The sequence below is a fragment of the Gopherus evgoodei genome, chromosome 7, assembly GCF_007399415.2.
Source record: "Gopherus evgoodei ecotype Sinaloan lineage chromosome 7, rGopEvg1_v1.p, whole genome shotgun sequence".
Classification (NCBI taxonomy): domain Eukaryota; kingdom Metazoa; phylum Chordata; order Testudines; family Testudinidae; genus Gopherus; species Gopherus evgoodei.
This window is the reverse complement of record NC_044328.1, coordinates 82,019,607-82,039,778: the sequence shown is the minus strand read 5'-3', so window position 1 is coordinate 82,039,778 and position 20,172 is coordinate 82,019,607. Positions and strand designations below refer to the sequence as shown.

Genomic DNA, 20,172 nt, shown 5'->3' with positions numbered 1-20,172 from the left:
TCCTGCTTGTAGTGTTGCTGCTTTGCCTTTGTACTTATTGGGATTACTCCATACCCCAAGCCCCAAGGGTGCCAGTAGCGTGCCCAGTGTACTGCATCTTGGAGGCAAGCACAGCAACTAGGACTTATAGGTGCTAGCCCTGATGAGCCATAGCCAGTCCTGCCTGGGTCCCTGGGGCAGCCCTGATGCCTGGGGTGCTCTCCAGTCCAGTCCAGTATCTGTTCAAGCAAATAAGCATTTGTGGGTTTCCAAGCCAGACTCAGTTAGTGTCTCTCACTGGGGCCCCTTTGCAATGATTCCCTGCCCAGCCGCTGCTGCTTCCCCATAAATCCCACCCAGAGCTGCAACATTCGGCAGTCACAGCCTGTTCCACCTGCAGCTTTGGCCATAGTTCTGGGGTGTCTCTGCAGCTCCCTGCTGCCATGCAGCCCCTACCCCCAAACAGAGCCCTGGGCACTTCCTCATTCAGGATCTTTCCCTTAAATATGGCGATATACCTATCTCATAGAACTGGAAGGGACCCTGAAAGGTCATTGAGTCCAGCCCCCTGCCTTCACTAGCAGGACCAAGTACTGATTTTTACCCCAGATCCCTAAGGATTGAATTCACCACCCTGGGTTTAGTAGGCTAATGCTCAAACCACTAAGCTATCCCTCCTCACTTATCTAGCCAGGGGAAGAGGGCTGGTGAGAACTGTAGTCCCCTGCTTTGCAAATCCATTACACTATATGATAGTTGCTAAGTTCTACCCCAGAGCTGGCTGCATTCACTGCTCCCTTGACAGAGCCCTGCTATCAGAGAGGCCCCAGATGTACATGGAGGAGTTAAGCAGAAAGCTGTAGGGGGAACAGACCCATGAGAACCAGCCTCTCCCACAGCTGTCCTCTTGGCACTGAGATTTGAAGTGCTGCTGCGTGGTTTTCCTAAGGAGCTAGCACCATCTCCAGTCCTAGTGCAGACAGGGCCTCACAGGAGCTGCTGGGTGATGAGTCCTTTGCGTCTGGGCTCAGGGAAGGAAGTGCAGGTGCTCAGAGCATTTCTGTGGAAACTGAGTGGGCTGTCAGTGCGAAGTTTCAGCACTGACCTGCAGCAGGCCTCCAAATCCAAGCGTGTGCGTGTGTGTGTGTTTTGCACCCACTAAGGGAGTAGAATGGCTCCCGTTCTCCTGCCCATGTGGGATGCCCACAGCTCTGCCCTTGATCCTGGCGCTGATGCTGCTTTGTCTGCTTCTTGCAGAACCAGCTCATCCTGGGCGTGATGGGAATCGACGTGGCTCTCAATGACATCAAGAAGCTGACGCCGCGCTACAACGTGCGTGGGGAAGCCAGCCCCACTCAGAGGGGTCCCTCGCAGGCCATCCCCAGGACCATGGCGGGAGGGAGGGGAAACAGGGGCTTCTTTGCTCCGCCCTTGGCCATGAGGGGAGGGGAACGCGAGGCATAGAATGAGCAGGGTGCCGATCAGCACCAGTCTCCCTCTGTCCTTTCTGTATCGCTTCCCTGCACCAATTCTCACTGCACCAGTCTCTGTTGCAACCCCTGCAGGAGGGACACTACAGGATACAGTCTCGGAAAGCCTGTGTTGCTAGGAAGCAGGTACCCCACTAAAGGGTGCCGGCCTCCTCTCCAGCTGGTGTGCGCTAGAGGAGCTGCAGGGATGACTTGGTCCAGCAGAGGATCTGACCCCACATGTCACACCATGCTGGGAAAGAGCACAGCTGGGTTACAGAGACCCTGCTGCCTGGCCAGGAAGCAGCAGCCTGGCTTATGAGGGTCAGGACTAGAGGCGAGTCCCTGCTCTGTCATATCTCCTGCCTGGCTGGATTGAGAACACTTCATCCTGTCGCTCCTGTGTGTGTGTGGTGGGGACAGTACAATCCAACCTCTGAATAACCATCATCCGCTGGGATCCAGGGATCCAATCCCCACTGCCGCGGCAGGGTTTTTCTAGCAAGCTGGGCAGCAAGGAGCATATCAAACATTCAGGCAGGGAGGGCTGAGACAAATGGGATCGTCGGCTTGGCGCGATGTTGGAGATGGCAGAGAAAGGGGGGTATCGGACCGCTCCATGCCCAGTTGCTGAGGCACCTCAATTCAGTCTAGCATTTCGCTGCAACTCTGCAGGCAGAGACGTCTCAGCGGACAAAGCCTAGTGCCAGGGAAAGAGAAGGTTCCTCAGCCCAGTGCGGGAGGGCCTCAATTGGGGTTCTGGGCCCCCCAGAATAGACTTCAGCCCCCTGCAGAGTGAGAATCTGGGCTGCGTTTCCTTGTCCATCAAGGAGAGGTGATGGGTTCCATCCCTGAGAGGATGAGAAGCAGAACCAGGCTTCTCTGGACCCTGGAGGAGACAGAGGAGTGTGGGGTGGGCCCTGAAGGAGGCAGGGGCCTCTGAATTGGGATCAGCTGAGGTGGGCCCCGCACACCAAGGCTGCGATTGTGCTGGGCAGACACCAAGCTCCAGGCCTCAGTTTGGCAAGCTCCAAGCTGCTTCTCTATGAGAATCCTAACCCACAGTCTCTTCTCTTTGCCTCCCCCAGCTAGGGGCTAACGGCTACATCTTCGCCATCGATCTCAATGGATATGTCCTGCTGCATCCAAACCTGCAACCTCAGGTAAGGGCAGGGGCCTTGCTCCCTATCTTTGACTCCCGCCATCACTAGCCAGGCCTGGAACACATCTACTCTCCAGGATCCCAATGCAGGGGAGCCTGGAGCCCTTACAGTCCCAGGCCCTTCGCCCTGCCTCACCCACTGCAGTCTGCCCTGACCCTGTGCAGTTTGTGACTCGCCAAGAGTCTGACTCACAGCTCCGGAGCCAAGTGTCAGCAGACAGTGGGGGATAGTATGGCAGTAGTCGTGCCCATTCCATACATATCAAAGGATGCCGCTCCCTCGAGGAAAAAGAGCAAAGCTCCAGGCTTTTCCTGGTACTGCACAGCCTTGGGTGGCTGTCGTCAGGGCTCTATGCCTCAGTTTTCCAATTTGTTAAAATGGAGCCTGACCTGTCTCTATGAAAAGCTGGATGTCACCTGCTCCATCCCTGGTGATACAGCTGCTGGAGAAGGGTGCCGGGTGAGCCAGGCTCTCCCCCCATTTAGGGCTTTGAAGAAGCAGGCCAGTGCTGATGTAGTTTGGTCTAGTCCAGCCCTGAGAGAGAGAGCGCGCCTCTGTGCCATGGCAGGGGGGAATGACAAGACCTGAACACCCTGGATCTGGCATAGCTGTAGTGAAGTTACTGCATCAACACAGATTGATGCCAGCTGAGGTTCTGGTCACTGCTTTCAGTTAGAGGGATGGGCACAGCCCAGGGCACATGGGCGAGGAGGCTGGGAGAGAATGCATGAAACATCTCTGCCACCCCCCCACACACACACACGCACAGCTGGAGCATAGCCAGGGTACCCCCATGGAAAGTCCCTGGAGCCAGTCACAGCTGGGACAAACATCCCTGTCCCACTAATCACACTCCACCAGCCTCAGTGCCCACCCAGCTGACCAGGAAAAGCAGGGATTCTGAATAACGGTGTGACCAGAGGGATTCACACATGCGATTGACTCCCCCAGCAAAGCACGTTTGCGGGACCACGTGAAATTCAGGCTCAGCCAGACAGCAAACACTGGCTTCTCATGAAAGGAGCCTCTCCAGGATCTCTTGGATTTTACTAGGCCACAGCCCCCTCTGCCTGGAAGAGACAGACTCAGACAGACCTTCCTGCCCCCTTCACTGCTGAGATGCCAGCTCTGTCAGCACCGTGTTCCACAGAATAACTTTATGGCCCCCCGGCCGCACCCCTTGGCAAGCAGATCAGGATCCTTATGCCCCAGCACAGAGAGGGGAAACTTAGTCACAGAGCAGAAAAGCAACTTGCTCGTGGTGATGGCAGGTCAGTGTCGGAGGGAGCCAGGAGTAGGACCCAGGTGTTTGATCCTGCCCACTGTGGCCATTATATTGCACTGACTGGCAGGAGAGGTGATATCGGCTTCCTGTGACCTGCAGAAGGCGCCCTTCTGATCCCCCCGCCTCAGGGCGAAGGCTGCTGCATTGCAATCCTGTGCTGTGCATGGACATGCTTGTATGTGTTTGAGCGTCTGCAAGTGGGTGTACCCGTGTGCTTGTGCCACGCCGAGCAGGGCACCCAATCCCAGGCACATGAGCTCCGGCTGGGCCTGGGTGGATTCAATCCCTAGCTAATTACCTCTCACTTCTATGCCCCCAGAACCCTCTCTAGTGCTCACAGCTGAGTAGGAAGCCCTGTTGTTCCATGGGCATTAATCGCTCCCTCTCTGGGTCATGATGTATGGGCCCCTGCTCCCCTCCAGACAGGATGCGAAGGGATTAGCCCAGCTCTTTATGAAATATGCCTTCCTGAGGACATCAAGCAGCAAGTGAGATCATTTATCTTGTGGGGCTGCCACGTCCGTCATTGCAGGGCAGGGGAAATCGGCTCCCTGCTTCAGAGCTAATCGGAGAGATTCATTATTTAGAGGCGAGCTGGGAATTAGGCACTGAGAAATGGCAGCAATCAGAGTGAAATATGTTTCATTGGCACAGATATCCCACGGGGCTCATCAACGTTATTAATGGGCAGCGGATAAGTGGCGGAGACGGACAGGGACACGGTGGGATTTATTCGCTCGCCTCCGTCCCTTTCCGCTCGATGGGGCTGAAAGTGTACTTGGCCCATTCGTCTCCCCATGGCTGCCCAGGTGTGTGTTGTGTTTACGTGCCGCAGCCCAGCACGGTGAGAGATGCCAGGGAGGGCGCATCAGTCTGAGCAGGACCTTCAACTTGGACCGGGCAAGCTGTGACATTCCCCCATTCTTAGAGACAGGCCTGAACACCAGATCAAAATGGCACCAAACTCTGGGGTGGATCAGATCTGGACTCTGCAGTCTCTGTCTCTAGACAGGACAGCCCAATCCCTCCAGGTGTGAAGACCCCTTTGTTCTGAATGGGATCTGGGTTCAGGGCTGCTGAGAACACAGTGTGGGGCTCTGTCCCAGATGTTACCTTTCTGCTGTGTAGCCCCCTTTGCCCACATGCATGCAGAGAACTATGGTGCCTGCGCTCGTTCCCAGCCCCGTCGGCCCAGCACACCTGCTGCGTGGATAGCTGCACCGGGGGCAGAGAATGGCCCAGCGCTCCCCGTACTGCGATTGGGGTGGGGAAAGGTGGGTGTGTTTGCATGGGTGCCCATGCTGCCTGGAGGCCGAGGTGACTCTAGCACTGCAGCAATACCTCAGCCTGCCACTGTGGAAGGTTGGTGAGTGGGGACGCAGACCCCACAGCTCAAAACAGCCTTTTGACAAGAGTGAGAGGCGGTATGAAAAAAGCCCCCACCCAAGCTCAAGCCCAGCCCTCTAGTAACTGGGTAGGGAGCAGCCCCCATTCACAGATTCCTCACCCCTCCACATGCCAGCATGCGGCACATCTAGAGCTCCCAGACTGCCCCCCCTGAATGCTCAGTCAGACCCACAGGCTCCAGCCCAGCTTTATCACTCCGCCCCACAGAGGTCTGAGCCAGGAGCCAGCCCCCTTGCTTGTGGGAGGGAGTCCTGTGCACTGCAGCAGCCACATAGATCCTTGGATAAGCTCCTGATGAGTGGGAAAATCTGTCCCACCCAGCATTCAGTCCCTACAATGGCTGTCCCCTTATGGGCCACACCATGGCCCTGGACTCTCCCCTGATGATAGTATGTGATCGTGGCCCATGTAGACATACCAGAATTATAAACACACACATCCCAGTCCCCGCTCATCCCTAACAACTAAGCTATTTCATAGCAGCGGAACTAGTCCAGCATACTGGGGGTGAGGGCCTCCTACAGTAACCTCCTTTCTGTGCCCAGAGCGTGCTGTGAGCACTGACTTGGGGATCACCAGGGTAGGAAGCCTTGCAGGACCTGCTGATCTGACTGAAAACAATCTCCTATTCCAGGAGCAGCCACATCGTGCCTCCTTGCGCATCCCCCAGCTCCAGAGCGCTCACTAGGCTGGTTGCTAGGGCAGGCAGGGTCTCGGTGTCCTGACCCCTCCAGGTCACTGTTCGTCAGTTTCATTCAATCACCTACAGGTGGCTCTGTACCTTGGGTGCAAGCGCTGCCCAGAGAGCCCCACGGCTTGATCGGCAAAGACTGGGCAGCCACAGAACCGGGACTAAACACAACGTGCCAGGGTGCAGGGCTGGGCAGTGAGGACCTGCCCTGACTGCCTCAGGATCAGCCCACTGAGGTTAAAGAGCGAGTGGTTCTCTTCGGAAAAGTGACTGGACTAACAGCACTGGTGGCCTGCATGCTTCTGGTCTCCCAGAGATCCTTGTATCTAATGTGCCCTGATGGCAGACAAAGGGATGTTTATTTCATCTGCTGACCCAGCACACACCTCCAGGGAGCTGAGAGTCAGTCTGGACTTATGCATCGCCAGGAATAAGGGTTCTGCAGGCAAATCTGTCCTCTGCAACTGCTGTGCAACCCCTACTGCCTCTGGACTCCCCACTCACTGCCCTCCACCCCTGCAGCCCAAGTTCATCAGCACGCCATAGCCTAGAGCACCATTTCCTGGAGTTGTGCTGGCTCTGTGGGGCTGACAGGAGTACAAGGCTGTAGAAAAAAGCCCAACTACTCTGTTCCTCAGTTTCCCCTTACGTAAAGTTGGCTCATAACCCTCCCCACTTCAGGACACTGGGGAGCGTTAGTTCATTGGTGTCTGCAGAGCACTTCAGGATCCCCAGGGAGTGGATGATGTGAGGGGTGCCAGGGAAGGCAAACAGCTAGACAGCTCTGCTAGTACAGCCTGTAGGGTCTCACTCTTCCAAGCTGTTGTCATGTCTTACAGCACCCACAATGCCTCAGGGCATTGGCTGACCAATCAGATGCTTTACTAGTGCGCTGAGTGGCTGAGATCAGGCTGTTGGGCAGTTTGGATGAGGGGAAGTTGACTTGGCTCCGAGCTGCTTGGGCCCAGCTCTGCTGACCATGAGCCCTTGATTCTCACCAGTCTCTTTCTCCTTTCAGATCATCAATTTCCGAGAGCCTGTGACCCTGGACTTTCTGGACGCTGAGTTGGAGGATGAGAACAAGGAGGAGGTGAGCTGGGCTCTCCCTCCACCCTCGACCGAGACTAGAGGCAAAGGCGCGTTAAAACAGCATCTAAGAGGCCCTGCTGGCAAAGGGGCCCTGGAACCTGCTGCATTCTGTGCACAAGACAAGCACAGCCCAGGCAGCAGGCTTCCTCCATGCTGCCTCTGCCCTACCCAGCCCTTCCCTGCGGGGGACAGCCTAAGGATGGGAAGGGAGGGACACTTTGCCCCATTTGGTCCTTAGTGTAGGCAGGGGTGCTGGGGTTTGGGGGTTTGAGCACCCGCTCACTGGCATCGATCCTGACTCCCGCAGGGAAAGCAGTCCCGCACAGGAGTTCCAGGGGCTAGCACATGTGAACGTGCTTGTACCCAGCCCTCACTACATAAACATCCTCTGCTCCCATTCCACCACTCACAGGGCCATCAGAGAGGGTTGTCATCCCTCTCCTTTGATCTCAACTCCCTGGGGCCAGCACGATGCCTTGTTCTCCCTTCTGGTGATCCGCTGGGCTCTTGGCTGGCTACATTCGCCCCCTCCTCATTTCCCCCCTCCTCCTGTGTGTCTGGAGCGCTGGGCACGGACAGGATCGCAAAAGAGCCCACACAGCCAGCAGGACTGCCCAGGCTCAGCCTCTTGGGGCGCAGAGCCACGGTGTGTGTCAGGGCTCAATTCCCTTCCTGCCTGTTCCCTAGATCCGGAGAAGTATGATCGATGGCAGCGAAGGGCAGAGAGTCATCAAGACCCTGATCAAATCCCTGGATGAGGTAAGGACTTGGCAGGGCCCAAGTGGAGATGGGGATGGAAATCTTATATTCTTGGAGATAAAGATGGAATGCAATGGGAAAGTGAGGACAGTGTGACAGTCCTGGTACTCATGGGGCTGTTGCACTCAGTCCTGTCCGTGGGCTGTAGCACCCGGGCTGCCATTTCAGTATCTCCTCCTGAGCCCTGACCGAGGCTTGTCCCTTTGCAATTCCAGCGATACATCGATGAAGTCATCAGGACCTACACCTGGGCCCCTATCAAAAGCACCAATTACAGGTGAGCAGGGTGTGGCTGGCAGGAGGGGGCGGGAGGTGGGAGGGCTCTGCTCCATCCCCTGTGTTAGCCCCTCTGAAGGCACAGAATCAGATGGATGCCAGCCACCAGCTGGAGAGGGAGAAATGGGTGACAGGAGACTCTTGGTGGGGTCCGAGATAAATGGAACGGTGGCTTAAGCACCAGGCTGGGAATCAGGAGACCTGGGTGTGGTCCCCAGCTCTGTCTTCCCTCAGCCTTCTTTTCTCAAGACTAAACATGCCCAAGTTTTTTTTACCTGTCCTCACAGCTCAGGTTTTCTAAACCTTTGATCATTTTTGTTGCTCTCCTCTGGACTCTCTCCAATTTGTCCACATTTTTCCTAAAGTGCAGTGCCCAGAACTGAACCCAGCACTCCAGCTGGGGCCTCATCAGTGCCAAGCAGAGCAGGACAGTGACCTCCCATGTCTTATGTGTGACAATCCTGTTAATATGCCCTAGTCCAGAATGATAGTAGCCTTTTTTGCAACTGCAACACATTGTTGACTCATATTCAGTTTGATCCACCCCAACCCCCAGATCCTTTTCAGAAGCACGATTACCTAGCCAGTTAGTCCTCATTTTGTAGTTGTGCATTTGATTTTTCCTTCCTAAGTATAGTACATTGCACTTGTCTTCTATTGAATTTCATCTTGTATCTTACACTGCACTGAAAGACACCGAATTTCATGACAAACATTCCTAATATCACGTCCCCATGTCAGCAACTGATCGGGTGTTACATAATCCTGACTGCAAGAAGAGGTATCCAGTAGATGCTCTTTATTAACATGTAACTCACACTACCTAAAGGTTTGAACACATGGAGCCTGGGCAGACTGAGCCAGACAATGGATTTTCTCTTCTTTAAACTAATTTGTAAAACCTAGGAAATTCCATTTTAAAAACCCTATTTCAATAAACCATTAGGTTTGCACAGTTAAGAATTTGAAATTCAGAAAATGCCCAAGTTAAGATTGAACGTACAACCTTAATTCTACCTTCTTATGCATATACATTACAATACACGGTAATGAGATGGTCACAGTCTATTTTTCAGATACAAGATGGAATTTTTGCTAAAGCCTTGTAAAATGTGCAAGGAATAAAAGAGACTCCGCAGGGCCCAACAAGGGTATTTAAACCGCAGGGGAAAGTGGTTGAATATATTATCGGAGAATTAGTATGTGATGAAGTAGTTAATAGAGCTAGTTGGGAATTCTCCAACAAAACGTTTTCCATTAGAAAATGGCAATTCATCAAGACCAAACTGTTGGTGGGAAAGGGTCAGTTTCAACAAATCTCTCAATTCCAAAAAACACTGGTGGGGGGGGGGAATGTGTTTGGAATTTGTCAAAATGTCCTATTTCAACATTTTCAAACCAAAAAAGTTTAGCTTTTTCCACTGGAAACAACTTTTTGTTTAAAAATTTTAGTTAATGGATGGTTAAGAAGCGGGGGGAAAGTAAAAGTAAAAAATGAAACATTTTGAAATTTTCAAAACGAAACATTTTGATTAACCCAATAACAAATGTATTTACCAGATAGCTTGTGAAAAATTTTGAGATTTTGACATTTGATCCCAATTCAGGACAGGAAAAAGTTTAAAATCCCCAAAATTCTCTTGGGATGGGAAATATACTAGTTAAAGACACTTTGAAGCCATCCGTCCCTATATCTTAAGGGGGGGGGTGAGAGTATGTTCCAAACATTCCTTCAGTCTAACAATCGTAGGTGGAGTTAGCATGTTCTGTCTTCAATTCTGAGATCTGCCCCTGTTCTCAGTGGGGTTCCGTGTGCGTGCCGGGGTAGCTCGCAAATGCAAAGACAGAGCTCCAAAAGGACAGAGCTTCCTGCCAGTGACTCCTAAGGGATCAGGCCCCAGATGCCATTACATTGTCAAACACCAGTCTAGAACAACATGTTGGGTGAAATCCTGGCCCCACTGGAGTCCCAGGGCCAGGATCCTACCCCTGGGAAATAGTTTGACACAGGCTAGAAACATGCTGATTCCTTCCTTCTCTCCACAGCCTGGGGCTAGCCTTGCCACCTTATAGCACGTACTACATCCGGGCAAACCTCAGCGACCAGATCCTCCAAGTGAAGTGTAAGCAGACACTTGCCTTTTCCTTTTGCCCTTTCACATGCCCTTTGACCCTGAACCTACCAGCTGGTACAGAGAATGACCAATGGGGGGAAATAAACAAACTGTTTGCTACTAAAATGAAAAATAACCATTTCAAATAGAGACGAACAATGACATTTAAAATGGAAGGTTAATTGTCTGCCTGGGAATGCGAGGGTTTCGGACTTAGATTTTGCATTTAAAAAAAACCCTAAAACAAAATGTTTCCTAAAAAAAAATAAAGACCCCTCTAGAGGAGATGAGATTGCCGTGCTGCTGTATATGCTTTCGATTTACTAGGTGATAATTCTGTAGCAGCAGTTACTTTGAAAGCCTGTGAAAATTTGCATGTTTTATTTTTGTTAAGATTCTTTTGAGTTTTGTTTTAAACCACTTTTGTTTTTTATGATTTAAGTTTTGGTTGGTTGATTTTCTTTTTAATTAATTTATAATTAATCTATGTACTTATGTGTTAACCTGCTCACCTCTCTCTCTCGTTCTACGCCAGAACCTATTCTCCCACATTGGGATATGAGTCGCTCCTGAAGGGAGTGAATCAGGCTTCCTCCTTCATCTTTCTCTCCCTCCTTTCTCTCTCCTTCTGTCTTTGTCTGTCTCTCTCTGCTGCCCACTGTCCCTTTCTCTTTCTGAGCACCCTGCTGCATTCATATTTCCTAATATAGCAGGTCAGAACGTAGGTCTGGGTTTGATTTTATTCACAATAGGAATTTGGAATGAACCAACACAAAATCTATCTGGAGTTGTCTCCCCAGGTTTGGTTGCTCCCAGGGTTCCTCTTCCAAGGAGTTGCTCAGCCCACACCTTAGGTCCTCGCTCATTAGATATATCTAGATGGGGCAGTGAGCCATCTGTATCAGTCAGCAGAACCCATGTAACCCTTTCCCAGCAGGAACAGCACTTGATAGCCAGCAAATACTGCCATCCCGTTACCTACCTCCCCACTACAACCGTGCCAACATGTCCAGTTTAGTATCCTCTCCATTGCAAGCCCCATTGGGTCCAGCTCCTGCAAAGCCCTGTGGTAGCCTGCGTCTTGGCCCTGTGGCTGGGAGTCAATCCCATGACTCCATGGACATCTCATGGAATCCAGGAGAGATCAGTGATGTGTCTGGTGTCGCCCCATGGCAATAGGTGATGGGAGCCAGGGCAATGCCCATCAAGGAGATGCCCATGGGCTCTGTCACTTGAAGGAATTGGAGTTGTTCCAAGCCCTCTGCACCAATGTCTGGGTGCACCCTGAGTCCACTAGGTGGTTGCTCTGGCTGCTCAGCCTCCATGTAAAAGTCGTCGTGTGTTGCCCAGGCTGTGCCAGCATAGATGGCTGGGGCCATCAATGCGTCCTAAAAACTGCTCTGGAGTGACTATGGCTGTCAGTTTTGTGGTTCATGATGCAGGCTCAAGCTGCCCAGTGGATCAGTTGTGGTTCACAGGCTCATGGCTGGGCTCAGCCCTGGAGCACAGCTCCTCCAAATGCAGCCAGCCCAGGGTGGCAGCTAGGAGGGCCTTGTAGCTGTACTCACCCAGGGCCTGATTTGCAGCTTAAGCTTGACCTGTTAAAAAATGGGATAAATGGAGGGCCCCGAATTCCTCAGCACCACTTAAAGATGAGCAGGTAGGCTTCAGGGGCCTCATCCAGCCCCCTGTTGGGCAGCGAAGGGCTGGCACTCACTGGCCCCAGTGCCCCCTCGGGAAGGAGCAGCTGCAACGTCTGCTCCAGGAAGAGCTGCTGCTGTTTTAGAGATGGAAGCGAGACATGCTGCTGCTCTCTCTGGGCTGTAGCTTGAGCCTACTCTCCACTCAGGATCACTTGCAGAAGGGGGCTCAAAAGAATTTTCTAACCTCCCCCCACAGCACATGTGACTTCCCCACCTTACTCCATAAACACCTCACACAAGGCGCTGTGGGTCAACCATAACCCCCTTCCTAGGGATTGGGTTTACACACAAAGGGAGCTTGCAGTGACCCACACCATGTCCAGGCCAAGACTTCTCCCCAGACATGGCGGCTCCTGGGATTCCTCCTGGAGGACTGCTCAGCCAACACCCTAGGTTGGGGTGGGCAAACTTTTTGGCCGAGGGCCGCATCAGGGTTGCACAACTGTATGGAGGGCTGGGTAGGGAAGACTATGCCTCCCCAAACAGCCTGACCCCTGCTCCCTATCCGCCCCCTCCCACTTCCTGCCCCCTGACTGCCCCCCTCAGAACCCCCAGCCCATCCACACACACCCTGCTCCTTGTCCCCTGACTACCCCCTTCTGGGACCCCTGCCCCCTATACAACTCCCTTGCTCCCTGTCCCCTGACTGCCCAGACCCCTATCCACCCTCCCCAGCAGCCCCCCCCTCGGACTCCCACCCCCTATCCTACCGCCCTCTGCTCCTTGTACCCTGACCACCCTCTCCCGGGACCCTCCGTCCCTAACTGCCCCCCAGGATTCCACTCCCTTATCCAACACCCCCTGCTCCCTGTCCCCTGACTGCCCTCCCAACCCCATCCGCATCCCTGCCCCCTGACAGGCCCCCCCGGGACTCCCACTCCCAACCCTCACTGTTCTCCATCCCCTGACTGCCCCCCCCAGAACCTCCACCCCATCCAACAGCCGCCTCCTCCCTGACTGCTTCCCAGGACCCCCCTCTCCCCTTATCGAACCCCCCCGCTCCCACCCCCTTACCAGCAGCAGGAGCTCGCAGCCGTGACATCAGGCCAGAGCCAGTTGCACTCCCCATGCTGCCCAGTGGGAGGGGCAGGCCAGAGCACAGCCTGCGCGCAGCGTGGCTGCGGGGCAGGGGCAACAGTGGGGGAGTGGCCAGGGACTAGGCTCTCCAGCCAGGAGCTCAGGGGCCAGGCAGGACGGTCCCACGGGCCCTAGTTTACCCACATCTGCCCTAGGTCCTTGCTCTCTCAGCAGCCACTTACATCAGGGTGAGATACAGCCTTCAGCATCCTCCATTTCCCTGTCTTGAGCGCTCTATCCCCTGCCTATCTCTGTATACCTTTTTCCTTCTCTCACCCACCTTCCTTCCTTCTCTGTCTCTGTGCCTCTGGGCACTCTCATGTCTCCCCTCTGGTCTCTTGTGACCTTGTCTTTTTGCATGGTCTGCTAACTCAGTAAGAACATTTCTATATCAAGACTGTTGCAACTGTTTGCTACTGACTTTCATTTTTATTTTGATTATATAAATATAGATGGATTATAGTTCTCTAGTTATATCTATACTTTTTATTATTATTTTACTGTGGCCTTTTTTCTTTTCTTTTTTATGTCTCTTTTGCAAGAGGTTTCCTTTTGGTCTGATTATGATACACAATATTTTTATTCAAACAAAATTGAATAAATATTGTTTGTGCCCTCCCTCCTCCTCCTTTTCCACCCAACCCTCCCCCCCTTTTTTTTTCGTTTGTTGTTTTTTTCGTTTGTTTTTTTTCTTGCTTTCTCTCTCTGGTGGATTCACACAGTACCAAACATCAAAATGAAGGGCAAGTATTTTCAGTCTTAGACCACTAACCTTCACCACCACCACCCCCGTGTCCAGTACCCCCACCCCTCACTCCCACCCTTCACCGACTCTCCCCCACCTCTCCCACCCAGCCTGCTTGCCCATTTCCTGTGCCCGTTTGCCACGCCTAACCTTGCAAACCTCCGACAAACTGTTCCTTCCTCCACTCCTTCCCTCCAGTTCTTCCCCCTTTATTTGAAAGCAACATGTCTTGTTATGTTCATGAGAGCTTTGTCCCTATTTATCTCTGCACTCCTTCCCTGTGCATTGCTCAGAAATTCGATTTGATATCGTTAGAGTCCATCTCCTATGGAATTATGTTTTGATTCAGCAAGGTTTTCGTAGCTAGTTTAATATCCTGCTCTTCCACCTCCCCCAGCCCCCTTTCTTGCTCTTCTTTCCCTCTCTCACTCCTTCCCTACAAATCTCTCCTCCTCCCATTTTTGCTCCTGTGCGTCCCTCCTCTTCAAGACAACTCAAACTGAATGGGATAGGGCTGTGCAGAGACCTCCAGACTCAGCAGTACTTGGAACTAGATCCAGTGATCGCTTCAAAACTAATCATAATAAGCGTTAGACCGCCTGAGTGGGGAGATGTTGGCTGAGCAGGAGAAAGGGGCTGAAATCTCAGAAAGGTCCATTGCACGTGTGAATCAAAGCTTTTCTTCCAGGATCAAGTCTCAGTTATCATATTAGGAAGGCCCCAGATTGTATGTCAGTGCATCATTTCAATCCCAGCCATGGCTATGTCATGCTGATCCACATGCTGAGTTGCACTGGTTTAACTCCAGGTGTGATGTTAGGCCTATTTAGTTTATTGGAGGAGTGAGGACTCTCTTTTTGTTGTTTCAATCCAAGTTATTATTGGTTTAGTTTAAGTCGATTGGGGAAGGGTTTATCCCCAAATGAACAGCTCTTAAACCTAAACACATGTGTCCATGTGCTGCAAATGCGTGTGTGTAGAGAAAGCCTCGGGGTTCTGAGCTAGCTGCAGCCACCTGAGATATCCTGGGTCTGGTGGCACCAAAGGTGGAGTTGGCTGGCACAGTGTATTCAAGTAAATGGGTCTAGGTGCATACAGTACAATCTGGTGTGATGCTGGACCATCTGCTTGGACATAAATTTCCCACAATGTAGTGGAGCCCTGAGTCAAGTCTTTCCATTGACTTCAGTGGCCATTGGATCGGGATCTAGGAGCATCCTCAGTGGAAAAATAAATGGGGATGAGTTTGAATGGAGTTGTCCTTCCATGGTTTCTTTTTTCTCCATCCTTTGTGTAGCTCAAGATAAAGGGCCAGACACCAAGAAATGCAGAGCAACTAACAACTCCCATCCCGTGGGAATGGGTGGTGCTGGTCACCTCTCAGGATGTGGCCTAGCATAAGCACAGCTTTCCAGAGATTGGACCAACTCCTACAGTCTTTACTCAGGCAGAACTCCCACGGATTTCAGCAGGAGTAGGGGCTGAATAACTTCTGAATTTGATCCAGCAATCTGCCCCGCTAGTCTCCCAGTGGCATTAGTGATGCTTCATCGCTGAAACTTGTGCAGTGGGACAATGTTTACCATTCAGCAATCTGCCTTCACCGCTTCTCTATCTGTGTTACAAACAGAGAGAGGAAATGGCTGGTCCTGCCCAGGCACTAGCTAGACATGGTCCTGCCTTTTGGGGAGAACTGAGTCTGAAAACCCTGTCACGTAAATCCAGAGATGTCAGGCAGCAAGGACCAACTCTCCCTCTCCTGCTCTCCAAACCAAAGGAGACATGTCAGGGTGTGGTTCTTGGGCACATTTACTGTCAGGAACATCGGTGTAATACAGTGGAAGGCATGGATGGGACTGAGGGCAGAATTTGGTTCAGTGACTCATGAATAAGGCTGCCCAATGCCCCGCAGGGAAAGAGGCATTGAAATACTTTGAGAGATCATAAAAACCATAGAACATCAGGCTGGAAGGGACCTCAAGAACCATCAAATCCAGTCCCCCTGCGCTGAGACAGGACCAAGTAACCCTAGACCATCCCTGACAGGTTTGACCAACTTGTTCCTAAACCCTCCAGCAACAGGAATTCCACAACTTCCCTGGAAGCCTGTTCCAGAGCTGAACTACTGTGATAGTTAGACAGTTTTTCCTAATATCAACCTAAGTCACCTTGCTGCAGATTCAGCCCATTACTTCTTGTCCTTCCTTCACCGGACATGGAGAACAATTGATCCCCGTCCTTGTTACAACAGCCCTTATTTCATTTGAAAAAATACCAGGTCCCTCCTCAATCTGTTTTTCCAGATCCTGTGGGATTCATTAAAGTCCAACTGGTGAAAACATTGGCTTGACGCTGTGCCTCATAGAGGGGCCTGACCTAAAAATCTGTCAGAATCGATGGATAGGCTTTGAATCAGGGCCATGATCAAGTGAAAAGCACAGCCAATGGGTTTAAAGTAATGAAAGAATGTGTGGGAAATTGACTTAGCTTCCCAGTCGCTTTCTCTGCACCTTCTGAGGCATGCAGATGGCTGGGGGAATGGGGAGCAGGTGCCTCCCATTGCCCTCCTTCCCCCACTCCCACATCCACCAAGGAGCCCTACAACCCCACTCCACAATGCGTTGAGCAGAACCACTGGAAGCTACCCACTCCTGTATTAGTTCCTCAGCCAGGCGGAGGGGAGAGGCTCAGAAGCTTGGGAGGGATGGACAGACACAGAGAGGGGCACAGATGCCATAGACAGACAGACACAGAGGAAGGGGAAGGAAAGAGAAAGGTAAGGGGAGCGTTGCCCTCAGCCCTGTTCTATCAGCGTTGAGTTGCCTCTTCCCAGTGACCCTGTAATGGCAATGCTGATGGAATAATTACTAGTGTTTTTGTATTCCTTTCCTCTTCCTCCTCTCATTGGCTTGTATCCAGACCCCGCCTTACAGAAAACAACAGTCCAACCTATGGCTGTGCTGCCTGGCAAAGGGCCTTGTGTGTCTTGCAATGCACTGTGGGAAAACATGGCGGGGAGGGCCAGGGGCATGGCTGATGATAGGGCTAACCTCTGAATATTTATGAGTATGTAGGTCCTTGTGACAAATGCAGACAGGCTGTACTAGTTGAACCTGTGTTATCAGAAAATGGCCTGCAATGGAGAGCTGACAACAGCCATCCCTTAGGGGGAGCAAGGCAAAGGACCCTGCCCTGCTGGACTAGCCACCTAAGCTATCAAGTCCCAAGAGGATTGGGCATATGCCAAATGCACAGCAGGGGTTTCCCCCAACTGTTTTCCCTCCTTGCCTTCCAAACCACTTGGGTCATCTGGGGGAGGTTCCTCCATCCCCCATTCCCACATATGCTGCTCTAGCCTTTGTCTAAGCCAAAATCCATCCTCCAAGGCCACAGTCCAGCCCAAGGTATCCCTGCAATTTTTATGGGTGAAAACCCTTAGGACCCAATCTCTGCACTCACAAGTAATACATACTCAAGTCGCCCATCTCTTTGGCTCCTATGGGGCGACTCATCTGAGTAAGCAGCAAAGAGTCCTGTGGCACCTTATAGACTAACAGATGTATTGGAGCGTGAGCTTTCGTGGATGAATACCCATTTCGTCGGATGCATGTCATCTGAGTCAGGTCTCTTAGCAGAAGTAAACGAGGCAGGATCAGGCTGCAAGTAACATCCATGATTGGGCCGGAAAGCCAGAGTGTCTCCAAACACCTGGTGCCATACCCACCACTAAGGAAAGAGAAACCATGTTTAATACGACTGATAACCCCTCATCTTCATTCCCCAACCATTCCCTGCCCAATGGCCTGAGGACACCTTAGCCTTTGTTGGAACTGAAAATGAAGCTTTCTGCTTTGGAGAGTCGCTTTCAGCAACCCAAGGATTTTCTAGTCATGGGTGTGGCCTCTACCTTTCCAAACAGGTGCATGGATCCTGGCTGATTCCTTTGTTTTCCACCCCACCAGGTCCTCTCCTGGGCCCACTGGGCCAGGCTTCAGCAACACATTGCCTCCTGGGGCAAATATCTCCCATTCTTCTAGGCAGCCAGCCCCAGGTTTTGTACCAAGAAGATGCAGTGGCCACATAACCAGGGGATAATGGCAATGGCAGTGAAAACCACTAGCACAGAACGGGGGAAATGCAGAGAGATAACATTGTGGCTCTCAGCTTTGGTCCTTGAATCTGCAAGAGCCAGAGTGGAAAACCTCCATTGGAAAAGCAGGAAGATTAGCCTAGGTTGCTCCGACAGCCCCTTCAGATCCTCCCCCCCCCCCCCCGTCTCATCTCAATCCAGATTTAGAAGGATCCATTGCAGCCTGACCAAGGGGGATGGTATTGCTGAGCTGTAGACCATTGGCAGCCAGAAGGCAGCAACACCCCCACAATGCATTGCATTTGACTTTTATTTGGTGGGTAAGTCTTTGGTTGGACTGTCTTCATAAAGGACCCTGGTTTGGCCATGTTGATGCCTGAACAATGATTTTTATTACAAAAAAAAAGATTGTTGTAGTAATATACAAGCATAGCATGTGGTTTCTTTTCGTTGTTAGCAATCCTCATAAGAGAGAGATGCCCATATGACCTACTGAACATGCATATATATATATATAAATGTGTACACATATATATATGTATGTGTGTATATGTAACTATACAGCCTGTATTCGTACATATACAACAGAGGAAATATATTGCATTTCCGAGCACAAACCAAAAAAAAAAATCCAATCAAATCACCAAATCTTTCTAATGTTGGCAACATATTGGCTATAACTCTCCTTCTTGTGCGATGCTACAGTTACCAACAGAATTCCCCTTCCTTTCTCTCTTGTTAAAAATCAGTCAATTATTTGATCTCTTTCGTTTATTTCTCTCTCACTGCCTCTCTCTCTCATATTCTGAGACAAAGCCTCTTCCTTTGTTTGAAACCCCCGCCGGATAACGTTGCCTTTCTGTTGCAGATTTTGAATTCCTGCTGCCAAACAGCTTTGAGTCCGAGGGACATGTATTCATTGCTCCCAGGTAGCTTTGCGTGTGCGCTTGCTGAGGTGTCCATTTAAACACGCTCCCCACGCTAACCCCGGGGCTAGTTCAACTCCCCTCTTCCCATTTCCAACTCCACCCCTACAAATATCCCCTCTCATCACCCTTCTTCTCAAGAACTGATGCCACTTCATTGTGCCTGTCTTCCTTTTTGTCTCGTGTGTGTGTTGTGTGCCTCTCTGAGACGGTAGCTGCTACCTGCACTCTGTTGAGACTCCACCACAGTTGGCAGCCCGTGTCTATCTTCTGTTCTGTTATATACACGAGCACTGTATATATGTATAGCTGTATATGAGGCGTATATACGTGTACATATATAGGTATAGTTTCTGAAAAGTCTCGTAGAGTAGCAGACAATCCCAGAAGTCATAATGGGATTGCTGTGGCATCATACAGTCATGTTGGCTGTGCGGGTCAGACTGTTCAATTATGGATAATATTTGGTTCAAGTTAAGGTCCTTTTCTGGGAAGAGAGAATGACAGATTTGTTCAGGAGCCAGGCTTGAGTTTCTGCAAACAGGTCCATTATTCCTAGGTGTCCCTCAGATAGTTTCAAACAATCATTCTCAGAGGGGTCGCTTGCGTCAATGATTCATTATTCAGCTCACGTGATTGGCTGCGTCAGTCACATGGTGTTTCTGGTTACTGATGGGTTGACCAAACACATATGATTTTAAACGGCAGAATAACAAGTAGCACTTAACGCACTTTGGGCCTGAATTTTTGAAGAAATGACAGTTTGACTAAAATTTGTGAACGTCTGAAGAGTTGCGAACGCATTCACAAATGCTGGGTGGTAGTTTGAACACTCTTGAATCAGAGCCAATAGAATGATGCACTTTATTTAGTGAAAATGTTACCAATCAATTTGTTCACCCAGCTCCGCTCATATTGAAAAGTCTAATAGGACGTAATAGGGATTGGACTCAGAGAGTCCTATAGAAATAATTCTAAAAACTGATAGGGCTTAATAGATAAGGAATTCCTTTATATGAGATGTTTTTATTTTGTAAGATTCTCTAGCAGGGACAGAAATTTCTGTTAAAATCTATAGGAAAAAATCTATAGACATATTGTCACACTTTTTACTAAGGGTATATTTATAAAGGGTTAATAAATGGTTAATACAGTTGTTACAGAGTCCACCAGCTCAATAGATTGTTTATAGCCACATCTTAGAATCATCCATAACACCTATTGATGTGCTTATAACTATCTATAACACATACTACTCATGTCTGTAACGTGCTTATAACATCCATTAATCATTCATTGACCCTTAATAAGCTATTTATAAATGTACCCTTAATATAACATTGGAGTCAAATGGGATTATTTTCTTTTAAATGCTATAGGACTTTTCCAGAAAGCTAAT

At 50.7% G+C, this 20,172-nt stretch overlaps 1 protein-coding gene across 2 annotated transcripts in view; it reads left to right on the top strand.

Moving 5' to 3' along the window:
* Window positions 1-20,172, top strand: part of CACNA2D2 (calcium voltage-gated channel auxiliary subunit alpha2delta 2) — a 667,269-nt gene that overhangs the window by 622,401 nt on the left and 24,696 nt on the right. Inside the window, exons 17-24 of one of the 2 annotated variants that reach the window (XM_030569196.1) lie at window positions 1,237-1,311; window positions 2,537-2,611; window positions 7,013-7,084; window positions 7,771-7,842; window positions 8,058-8,119; window positions 10,165-10,241; window positions 13,735-13,755; window positions 18,716-18,776. In XM_030569196.1, coding sequence (XP_030425056.1) covers window positions 1,237-1,311; window positions 2,537-2,611; window positions 7,013-7,084; window positions 7,771-7,842; window positions 8,058-8,119; window positions 10,165-10,241; window positions 13,735-13,755; window positions 18,716-18,776 — 515 coding nt within the window. The remainder of the gene's footprint in view (window positions 1-1,236; window positions 1,312-2,536; window positions 2,612-7,012; window positions 7,085-7,770; window positions 7,843-8,057; window positions 8,120-10,164; window positions 10,242-13,734; window positions 13,756-18,715; window positions 18,777-20,172) is intronic. The other variant, XM_030569197.1, reaches the window with a different exon arrangement.